The following is a 12,242-nucleotide window of genomic DNA, read 5'->3' as shown; positions in this document are numbered from 1 at the left end:
AGAGTAGTTAATAAATGGAATGCATTAGGCAGTGATGTGGTGGAGGCTGACTCCATACACAGTTTCACATGTAGATATAATAGAGCCCAGTTGGCTCAGGATCCTGTACACCAGTTGATTGACAGATGAGAGGCGGGACCGAAGAGCCAGAGCTCAACCCCCGCAAGAACAACTAGATCAGTATACACACTTCCCCCCCCCCAACCGTGTCTGTATTTTCATACGCTGGTCTTAAACCCCCTCGCCGTATTCAAGTTTAGAATTACACATAAAACCAGAGAACTGCAGAGGATGCTACACGCCCTAGGCCTCCCCCCTCCCTCTCCCCCCCTCAGATCCCCAGTATCACTCTGAGGGCCCAGCCTCGCTTTGAGGGGGCCCAGCCTCGCTCTGAGGGGGCCCAGCCTCGCTCTGAGGGGGCCCAGCCTCGCTCTGAGGGGGCCCAGCCTCGCTCTGAGGGGGCCCAGCCTCGCTCTGAGGGGGCCCAGCCTCGCTCTGAGGGGGCCCAGCCTCGCTCTGAGGTGGCTCAGCCTCGCTCTGAGGGGGCCCAGCCTCGCTCTGAGGGGACCCAGCCTCGCTCTGAGAGGGCCCAGCCTCGCTCTGAGGGGGCCCAGCCTCGCTCTGAGGTGGCTCAGCCTCGCTCTGAGGGGGCCCAGCCTCGCTCTGAGGGGACCCAGCCTCGCTCTGAGGGCCCATCCAGCCTCGCTCTGAGGGCCCAGCCTCGCTCTGAGGGCCCAGCATCACTCTGAGGGCCCAGCATCACTCTGAGGGCCCAGCATCACTCTGAGGGTCCAGCATCACTCTGAGGGCCCAGCATCACTCTGAGGGTCCAGCATCACTCTGAGGGTCCAGCATCACTCTGAGGGGCCCATCTCCGCCGCTCTCAAGAGTCTCCAACTGTTTTATATCTGTTCTATAGTTTCTTTCCTTCTCTCTCTCTCTCTCTCTCTCTCTCTCTCTCTCTCTCTCTCTCTCTCTCTCTGTGAGCCACCCTGTGTTCCACCCACCCCCCGCCCCTCTCACCCTTAGTAGTCCAAGATTACGACTCCACTTTCCCCTAATTTTTTCCCCCCACCCTCCCCTCACTTATAGACTTATGTGTCCGGATTTTCCCCACAGACTCATCTCCTCAGCCTAGATTTCCCTAATTCCTACCTTCTTCCTTCTCAGTCTTTCCCTACCTCTACCTCCCTCCCTCCCTCTACCTACCTCTCTCTCCCTCTACCTCCCTCCTTCTACATCCCTCCCTTCTACGCACTGATTCACCCAAGTCCTTCAAGATAAACACCTCCAAAGGAAACCTGATCAACCAGGCTGTGAGTCATACGTCAGGGCTGCGAGCAGCTGCGTCTAACAGCCTGGTTGACCAAACCACCAACCACGAGGCCTGGTCACAGAGCGGGCCGCCGGGACATTGATCCCCGGAATCAGCATACGATACACACACATTAAGAGTAGAGGTGCCATAGGCAAAATCAGAACAATTTTGAGCCTCGTTGAACATCCTGAGCATAGTATAACACTGCTGGAAGATCAGAGAACAGCAGGGAATACTATGAACATCAAAGAACACTATATGAACATCACAAAAACACTGTGTGAACATCGGAGAACACTTTTGAACCTCCCAGAGCACTGTACGATGATCTCAGAGCACTGTACAATGATCTCAGAGCACTGTACAATGATCTCAGAGCACTGTACAATGATCTCAGAGCACTGTACGATGATCTCAGAGCACTGTACAATGATCTCAGAGCACTGTACGATGATCTCAGAGCACTGTACAATGATCTCAGAGCACACTGTACGATGATCTCAGAGCACTGTACGATGATCTCAGAGCACACTGTACGATGATCTCAGAGCACTGTACGATGATCTCAGAGCACTGTACGATGATCTCAGAGCACACTGTACGATGATCTCAGAGCACTGTACGATGATCTCAGAGCACTGTACGATGATCTCAGAGCACACTGTACGATGATCTCAGAGCACTGTACGATGATCTCAGAGCACTGTACGATGATCTCAGAGCACACTGTACGATGATCTCAGAGCACTGTACGATGATCTCAGAGCACTGTACGATGATCTCAGAGCACTGTACGATGATCTCAGAGCACTGTACGATGATCTCAGAGCACTGTACGATGATCTCAGAGCACACTGTACGATGATCTCAGAGCACTGTACGATGATCTCAGAGCACTGTACGATGATCTCAGAGCACTGTACGATGATCTCAGAGCACTGTACGATGATCTCAGAGCACTGTACGATGATCTCAGAGCACTGTACGATGATCTCAGAGCACTGTACGATGATCTCAGAGCACTGTACGATGATCTCAGAGCACTGTACGATGATCTCAGAGCACTGTACGATGATCTCAGAGCACTGTACGATGATCTCAGAGCACTGTACGATGATCTCAGAGCACTGTATGAACATTAGAAAACACTATGAACATGAGCAGTTAAAATTTTCAAGAGAGAAATTGAGTATATTGCTACAGAAAGTACTACACGTATAATACACGAACTTAAATAGACATCCCACTACATCTAATACAACCACAGCATCCAATCGTGGCTACCACTACATCTAATACAACCACAACACCCAATCATGGCTACCACTACATCTAATACAACCACAACAACCAATCATGGCTACCACTACATCTAATACAACCACAACAACCAATCATGGCTACCACTACATCTAATACAACCACAACAACCAATCATGGCTACCACTACATCTAATACAACCACAGCATCCAATCGTGGCTACCACTACATCTAATACAACCACAACACCCAATCATGGCTACCACTACATCTAATACAACCACAACACCCAATCATGGCTACCACAACATCTAATACAACCACAACACCCAATCATGGCTACCACAACATCTAATGCAATAGACAGAACACGAGCCTTATCAGAGAAAGCACAACTGGCTAGATAACGAATATTAAGGAATAATAATATACAACTGGACAGAACACCACCGGACAGAACACCACTCGGACAGAACACCACCGGACAGAACACCACCGGAGAGAACACCACCGGACAGAACACCACCGGAGAGAACACCACCGGACAGAACACCACCGGACAGAACACCACCGGACAGAACACCACCGGACAGAACACCACTCGGACAGAACACCACTCGGACAGAACACCACCGGACAGAACACCACCGGAGAGAACACCACCGGACAGAACACCACCGGACAGAACACCACCGGAGAGAACACCACCGGACAGAACACCACCGGACAGAACACCACCGGAGAGAACACCACTGGACAGAACACCACCGGACAGAACACCACCGGACAGAACACCACCGGACAGAACACCACCGGACAGAACACCACCGGACAGAACACCACCGGACAGAACACCATCGGAGAGAACACCATCGGAGAGAACACCATCGGACAGAACACCGCCGGACAGAACACCACCGGACAGAACACCACCGGACAGAACACCACCGGAGAGAACACCACCGGACAGAACACCACCGGACAGAACACCACCGGACAGAACACCACCGGACAGAACACCACCGGACAGAACACCACCGGACAGAACACCATCGGAGAGAACACCATCGGACAGAACACCGCCGGACAGTAGAGTACCTGAGCACGTCTTGAGAGCCGCCAGTAACGGAATGATTGACAGTCTACCGAAGGCGCTACAGAAATGACTCTTCACTTCTTTGACTTCTAAATTATTTTCTTTACACAGAACTGACTCTTGTCTTTGCAGACCGTAAATGCCCATGAGGGAGGATTTAGTGAGGGGAGGATTTAGTGAGGGAAGGATTTAGTGAGGGAAGGATTTAGTGAGGGGAGGATTTAGTGAGGGGAGGATTTAGTGAGGGGAGGATTTAGTGAGGGGAGGATTTAGTGAGGGGAGGATTTAGTGAGGGGAGGATTTAGTGAGGGAAGGATTTAGTGAGGGAAGGATTTAGTGAGGGGAGGATTTAGTGAGGGGAGGATTTAGTGAGGGGAGGATTTAGTGAGGGGAGGATTTAGTGAGGGAAGGATTTAGTGAGGGAAGGATTTAGTGAGGGGAGGATTTAGTGAGGGAAGGATTTAGTGAGGGAAGGATTTAGTGAGGGGAGGATTTAGTGAGGGAAGGATTTAGTGAGGGGAGGATTTAGTGAGGGGAGGTTTTAGTGAGGGGAGGATTTAGTGAGGGAAGGATTTAGTGAGGGAAGGATTTAGTGAGGGAAGGATTTAGTGAGGGAAGGATTTAGTGAGGGAAGGATTTAGTGAGGGAAGGATTTAGTGAGGGGAGGATTTAGTGAGGGGAGGATTTAGTGAGGGGAGGATTTAGTGAGGGGAGGATTTAGTGAGGGGAGGATTTAGTGAGGGGAGGATTAAAGTGAGGGGAGGATTTAGTGAGGGAAGGATTTAGTGAGGGGAGGATTTAGTGAGGGGAGGATTTAGTGAGGGGAGGATTTAGTGAGGGGAGGATTTAGTGAGGGGAGGATTTAGTGAGGTGGAGATTGAGAGGGGCGGGGCTAGCGTGTCCCCTCACTGCCTTCAAGCACGATGGAAGGAGCTATCAGGGGAAAGCGCCATGCCATTACGACTATATAGCACTGGGAAGGGATCAGGATAAGGATTTGGGATGGGACGGGGGAAAGGAATGGTGCCCAAGCACTTGTGGACGGTCAGGGATTGAACGCAGACCTGCATGAAGCGAGACCACTGAAAATATACCGAGTCTGTTCACAGACCCAATAACCTATGACTCCCCAATCGTATTCAATCTTTTTTCCCTTTAAATATGAACACCTTGATATTTGAAATAAAAGTTGGAGAATTGGAGTTCAAGTTAAGACATTAAAAACATTTATATAAATCAACATTCTCTCTCTCTCTCTCTCTCTCTCTGTCTCTGTCTCTGTCTCTGTCTCTCTCTCTCTCTCTCTCTCTCTCTCTCTCACCCCCTCTCTTTTTCGCCTTCAATAAGGGGGCGAGTTCCGGGCTAATCATCGCATATATCTGATCACCCTCAACTGAATTCTTCTCTTTGCATCTTAGGGTTTGCCTCTGGTAACTTAGGGCTCATATCATGCAAGTTAAGTGGCAACCGGTTTCAAGAGGCAACCGGTTTCAAGAGGCAACCGGTTTCAAGTGGCAACCGGTTTCAAGTGGCAACCGGTTTCAAGTGGCAACCGGTTTCAAGTGGCAACCGGTCGCAGAGCCGATCAAACACGCCTCAAAACTGTCAAGTGGGAATAAAGTGGCAAACCAGACGACAGAATCAATCAATCAATCAATCAATTGATTGATTAGGGCGTCCTCCTCCAACACGCCCTTGTCTGTGTCTGAAACAATGCGTCATCTGTCTCAAAATATCCTATGATATCTTGATCATTTTTCCCACAATATTATGTGAGCGTTATCTTATGTGATATCCTCCCTGGAAACACAAACCGAAACTGTCTCTATTTTCCGCTTGTTACAACTTGTAATAAAGTTGTTACATCTTGGCTTAACGTGTTTATGACGTATTAGAACGCTGTTACAACTTGCTATATTGGTTGTTATAACTGGTTAGGAGGTGTTAAAAGTTGTTCGAACGTTGTACCAACGTCGTAGTTTCGGTGTGTGTTTGGCGGGCTAGGTGCTGTGACTGTCGTGAGGGGGGAGGATATGGGGGGGGGGGGCCCGAGAGCAAAGAGATATCTAGACAGAATTAGAAAGATATAGATAGATACACAGAGAAAAGAGGTACACACATGCTATAAATACACAGGGAATGTTCCAAAAGTTTGACCTCATAGAGGAAGAATTATTAGCAATTATGAGCGCCATGCCATTACGACTATATAGCACTTAGAAGGGATCAGGATAAGGATTTGGGATAGGACGGGGGGAAAGGAATGGTGCCCCAACCACTTGTGGACGGTCGGGGGATTGAACAAATAAAGACAGATTTAGAGTTTGCCTTTTGGGACACCCTAACGGAAGGGTCACCCTAAGGGAAGGGTCACCCTAAGGGAAGGGTCACCCTAAGGGAAGGGTCACCCTAAGGGAAGGGTCACCCTAAGGGAAGGGTCACCCTAAGGGAAGGGTCACCCTAAGGGAAGGGTCACCCTAAGGGAAGGGTCACCCTAAGGGAAGGGTCACCCTAAGGGAAGGGTCACCCTAAGGGAAGGGTCACCCTAAGGGAAGGGTCACCCTAAGGGAAGGGTCACCCTAAGGGAAATTAAGATTCCCTTCCGTAATCTTAATTTCATAATAGGAGAACAATTAGCAGAGTAAACATCTTGTTTAAATTGTTCTTTATTTTTTAATTAAAATTCATTACGTGTCAAATACGTCTCGTATTCATCATCAGATCTAAAATAAGAAAAAGTTGAATTAAAAAAACAGCACAACAAAGAACTCGTTCTGGACAGGTTTACATATTAAAAGATAAGAGCTACCAAGTGCCACTAGTTACACATACACACACACACACACACACACACACACACACACACACACACACACACACACACACACACACACACACAGAGGTCATCTTACGTAAAGAGATCAAACAAACTTGGCCTCAGGCTGGATTCGGAATGGAATGGAATCATCAGGGGGAAGCACCAAGCCATTACGACTATATAGCACTTGGAAGGGGTCAGGATAAGGATTTGGGATTGGACGACGGAAAGGAATGGTGCCCAACCACTTGTGGACGGTCGGGAATTGAACGCCGCTCGGGGGGGAGAAGAAGAACTCCCAGAGCCCTCTACAGGTAAAACCAAGGTAAGGCTAACTAAGATATTATAACTTCGAACAGAGATACACAAAGCTATCTTCAAATAACAATTATAACTAAAAAACGTCCAGAAAACACATACAAAGACAAATTGTTTAAAAACAACTTTTTAAAATAAAAACAAATATAACTCTGAAACAAATCATCACTCAAAATAAATATGAGAGACATAAATCAGAGGGTACCTCGGGGGATTGATCACCGACCTGCATGAAGGTCTACCGTCGCTCTACCATCCACCCCAAGTGGATTGACGATTGAGTGCCGGGACCAAAGAGCTAAATCTCAACCCCTCCCCCCTCTCTCCCGGACAGGCGCAATCCTGTTCTGTAGGATCACCACCACCACCTCCTCCTCCTCCTCGTCCCCTTCCTACGGCTGTCAGCCGGTTCTATGTCACTGCTGCTGTCGCTAGCCGGTTCAACATCACTACGGCTGCCGCTTTCGTTAACCGGTTCCATAACATCACTATGGAACCCGTCGACAAGAGAAGCCGTAACATCACTACGGCTCCTCTTGTCAACAGGTTCCACAACATCACTACGGCTCCTCTTGCCAACAGGTTCCACAACATCACTACGGCTCCTCTTGCCAACAGGTTCCATACCATCACTACGGCTCCTCTTGCCAACAGGTTCCATACCATCACTACGGCTCCTCTTGCCAACAGGTTCCACAACATCACTACGGCTCCCGCCAACACACACACCGTAGTTGAAATTCGCATTAGAGTCCTGCTGAGAGCAGGTTGAAGCGGTCCCCTCCTCCCTGAACCTCTTCTATCGTTCCAACATTACTCTTCTCCTTTCCTTCTCTCTCTCCGTTCCCTCCTTTTCCGGCACTTATTCTACTTCCTCCTACCTCCTCCATTCCTTCAACAGCATCTCGGCCTCTATACTGTTTCTCTTCCACCAGTACTCCTCATCTCTCCACCTATACTTCTAATCTCTCCACCGGCATCTCTCATCTCTCCACCTATACTACTAATCTCTTCCACTGTACTTCTTCATCCATACTTTAAATGGTTGTTTCTAAGCCATTTCTCGTGGTTGAATCTCGGCTGTTTGGTATTTTGGGATATCGTGGTTATTATATTAGATATCGTGGTTATTATATTAGATGCTTATCGAGGCTTCCATTTGGATTAGTTAGATTGGAAACGTCTTGACAAGAGTGGGTTTTGTTATATAGTGTAGTGTTGGGGGTGATGATCTGTGTGTTGGGGTGATGATTTGTGTGTTGGGGGTGATGATTTGTAGTGTTGGGGTGATGATTTGTAGTGTTGGGGTGATGATTTGTGTAGTGTTGGGGGTGATGATTTGTGTGTTGGGGGTGATGATTTGTGTGTTGGGGTGATGATTTGTGTGTTGGGGTGATGATTTGTGTGTTGGGTGATGATTTGTGTGTTGGGGTGATGATTTGTGTAGTGTTGGGGGTGATGATTTGTGTGTTGGGGTGATGATTTGTGTGTTGGGGTGAAGATTTGTGTGTTGGGGTGATGATTTGTGTGTTGGGGTGATGATTTGTGTAGTGTTGGGGGTGATGATTTGTGTGTTGGGGTGATGATTTGTGTGTTGGGGTGATGATTTGTAGTGTTGGGGTGATGATTTGTGTGTTGGGGTGATGATTTGTGTTTGGGGTGATGATTTGTGTTTGGGGTGATGATTTGTGTTGGGGTGATGATTTGTGTAGTGTTGGGGTGATGATTTGTGTGTTGGGGTGATGATTTGTGTGTTGGGGTGATGATTTGTGTTTGGGGTGATGATTTGTGTGTTGGGGTGATGATTTGTGTGTTGGGGTGATGATTTGTGTGTTGGGGTGATGATTTGTAGTGTTGGGCTGATGATTTGTGTGTTGGGGTGATGATTTGTGTGTTGGGGTGATGATTTGTGTGTTGGGGTGATGATTTGTGTGTTAGGGTGATGATTTGTGTTTGGGGTGATGATTTGTGTAGTGTTGGGGGTGATGATTTGTGTATTGGGGTGATGATTTGTAGTGTTGGGGTGATGATTTGTGTAGTGTTGGGGGTGATGATTTGTGTGTTGGGGTGATGATTTGTGTGTTGGGGTGATGATTTGTGTGTTGGGGTGATGATTTGTTGTGTTGGGTGATGATTTGTGTAGTGTTGGGGGTGATGATTTGTGTGTTGGGGTGATGATTTGTGTGTTGGGGGTGATGATTTGTGTGTTGGGGTGATGATTTGTGTGTTGGGGTGATGATTTGTGTGTTGGGGTGATGATTTGTTGTGTTGGGTGATGATTTGTGTTTGGGGTGATGATTTGTGTTTGGGGTGATGATTTGTGTTGGGGTGATGATTTGTGTGTTGGGGTGATGATTTGTGTGTTGGGGTGATGATTTGTGTTTGGGGTGATGATTTGTGTAGTGTTTGGGGTGATGATTTGTGTGTTGGGTGATGATTTGTGTGTTGGCGTGATGATTTGTATACTGTTGGGGTGATGATTTGTGTAGTGTTTGGGGTGATGATTTGTGTGTTGGGGTGATGATTTGTAGTGTTGGGTGATGATTTGTGTGTTGGAGTGATGATTTGTGTGTTGGGGTGATGATCTGTATACTGTTGGGGTGATGATTTGTGTAGTGTTTGGGGTGATGATTTGTAGTGTTGGGTGATGATTTGTGTGTTGGAGTGATGATTTGTAGTGTTGGGTGATGATTTGTGTGTTGGAGTGATGATCTGTATACTGTTGGGGTAATGATTTGTAGTGTTGGGTGATGATTTGTGTGTTGGAGTGATGATTTGTGTGTTGGGGTGATGATTTGTAGTGTTGGGTGATGATTTGAGTGTTGGGGTGATGATTTGTATACTGTTGGGGTGATGATTTGTGTAGTGTTTGGGGTGATGATTTGTGTAGTATTGGGGTGATGCCAAACTAAGTTAGCCCCTTGGGAATACGACTTAGTTAAACTATTGTCATCAAGTTTCTTCTCGGTTAGTGCGACAAGATGTGGGACCTTAAGCTGAATTATATCTTTCAGCAACATTTTTTTATCTCCATCTATGTTGGTATATACAATTTTCAGGAACCTGTTCCCTTTCCTTTTTGTCCTTTACTCCCCCTTTCCTCTAATGATTTTGTTGCTTTGTTTTTATGTTCCATTTCACTAGCTTTTCAGTCTCTAATACTTTGTAGAAACAAGAATTTCTTTCTTCTTCATTTCTATTCCCATTTAGAAGTTTCGCTTCACCGAGGTTCATTCTCAGCTTTTCTCTGTCTTCCTTTGAGAGATCTTGTCTTATTGACCAAAGTTTGCCAACTTCTTCACTCTGCAATTTCCTGCCATTTCTAAGCACTTCTGTCATTTGTTACCCAACCATGTCACCCCATTAAATGTCACCTTTAGGGGGCGGTTCTTTTCTTTCTCACATTTTCCTATTCTCCTAAAATCCCTGATATTTTCCTTTGAATTGAGGCCTTCTCCTAAACATACTATTTTCTCTATGATTTTCATCTCTTATGCTGCTCTGTCCATCCTAGATGATATTTCCTTTTCTAAACACCCGAAAATTATTATGGACTTCTATCTGCAATGTTTTGTACTAGTTTACTGTTGGTAACCAGTTCTTTCCTAATTGCTTGCCTAATTTCTGCTTCTTGTTTGTTATTTCTGGTTTTGACTTCCAAACACACTTCCTTGATCGACTCTCTCTCTTTTACAACTTGCGCATATGTCTCTTTTATTTCCTCTTTGTACTTTTCTGTTTCTTTATTGACCTCCTCTATGTGAGTTGTCCATAAAGTTTCTCTTTGAATATCTTTATCTAACTCTCTGTTAGCCCTCAGGGTTCTTTGGACTCGTTCATCATATGAGTTTATGTTCTTGTTAATTTCTTCAAATTCACCACTCTATTTTCAAAAAATTTCCTCATTTTCGTACACTAGTTCTTCGATTTGTTCCTCCTGTATCATTACCTTGTCTATTCAGGTGGTAATTTTCTTACTTTGCTTAAGAATGTTTCCTTTTAAAGTGCAAAAACTAATGTAGAAATCGAGCAGAAATTTAAACACTCATATCAGATTGTAGAAAGGCAGCTAGAATAGAAAGCAATTCAGGAAATAAAGAAAAACCCAAATTATTTCTTCACATATGCGAGATCAAAAGCAAAAACCACTGCCAGTATCGGACCTATTCGTTCGAGTGAAGGTTCATACACGGAAGATGACAAAGAAATTAGTGAAATCTTAAAAAAAGATATATGAGGACATGTTTAGCACTCCAAAAAACTACATGAAAGTGGAAGATCTGGAAAACAACTTTATGGGTGATATCCAAACCCCTGTAAATATAACTGATATCAACAGGAGCATAGCAGATTTTGAAAGAAATTGAAAACATGCCCATGCACTCAGCTCCGGGTCCTGATTCATGGAATTCAATATTTTTTTAGAAATTCAAGGTGCCAGTAGCACAGGCACTCAGTATAGTGTGGAGGAAGAGCTTGGACACGGGGGAGATACCAGATGCACTTAAAGCAGCAGACATAGCCCCCCTACACAAGTGAGGGAGCAAAGCATTGGCAAAGAATTATAGACCAGTTGCACTAACATCGCACATAATAAAGGTATTTGAGAGAGTGCTAAGGAGTCAGGTCACCAGTTTCATGGAGACCAATGACCTTCACAACCCAGGCCAACATGGATTTCGAGCGGGAAGATCGTGCCTCTCACAGCTACTTGAGCACTACGACAGAGTCACTGAGGCATTAAAAGAAAAACAGAATGCAGATGTGGTATACACGGACAAAGTCATTCGATAAATGTGACCATGGAGTGATAGCATACATAATGAAGTCAGTGGGAATAACTGGTAAAGTAGGACGCTGGATACACAGTTTTCTTTCGAACAGAACACAAAGGGTAACAGTCATCCATATAAAATCGAGTCCAAGTGAAGTTAAAAGCTCTGTACCTCAAGGTACAGTCCTTGCACCACTGCTTTTCCCCATTCTCATATCAGATATAGACAAAAATACAAGTCACAGCTTCGTATCATCGTTTGCAGATGACACAAAAATCAGCATGAAAATTACCTCTGCTGAAGACATTGAGAAACTACAAGCAGATATTTATAAATTTATCGACTGGGCAACATAAAATAACATGATGTTTAACAGTGATAAATTCCTGGTACTCAGGTACGGTAAAACTGAGGGCTTATACATAATACAGGGTACAAAACACAATCAGATGGACCCATAGTAGGAAAACAGCATGCAAAGGATTTGGGAATAATATTGTCTGACGACCTAACTTTTAGGGAGCATAACCAAGCAAATATTGCGTCAGCCAGAAAAATTATAGTATGGATTACGAGAACTTTCAAATCCAGGGATCCCACTACAATGGTTGTACTCTTCAAATCACTTGTATTGTCCCGTCTTGAGTACTGCTCAG

At 45.7% G+C, this 12,242-nt stretch overlaps 1 protein-coding gene and 1 long non-coding RNA gene across 2 annotated transcripts; both read right to left on the bottom strand.

Annotated features, from left to right (window-relative positions):
- Nucleotides 1-345: 345 nt before the first annotated feature.
- On the bottom strand, nucleotides 346-741 carry LOC138353754 (basic salivary proline-rich protein 2-like). The gene has a single exon (XM_069307152.1). It carries the CDS (start codon nucleotides 739-741, stop codon nucleotides 346-348), a length of 396 nt encoding a protein of 131 aa, XP_069163253.1.
- Nucleotides 742-6,566: 5,825 nt separating this feature from the next.
- Nucleotides 6,567-8,096, bottom strand: LOC138353695 (uncharacterized). The gene is made up of 2 exons (XR_011223273.1): nucleotides 7,807-8,096; nucleotides 6,567-7,764 (listed from the first exon to the last, which is right to left on the bottom strand). It is a non-coding gene; the product is annotated as an uncharacterized lncRNA (long non-coding RNA).
- Nucleotides 8,097-12,242: the final 4,146 nt, after the last annotated feature.

Source organism: Procambarus clarkii, chromosome 59 (assembly GCF_040958095.1).
Source record: "Procambarus clarkii isolate CNS0578487 chromosome 59, FALCON_Pclarkii_2.0, whole genome shotgun sequence".
In the NCBI taxonomy this organism is placed as follows: domain Eukaryota; kingdom Metazoa; phylum Arthropoda; class Malacostraca; order Decapoda; family Cambaridae; genus Procambarus; species Procambarus clarkii.
Note: the sequence above shows the minus strand (reverse complement) of the source record. Positions and strands in the feature narration are given on the sequence as shown.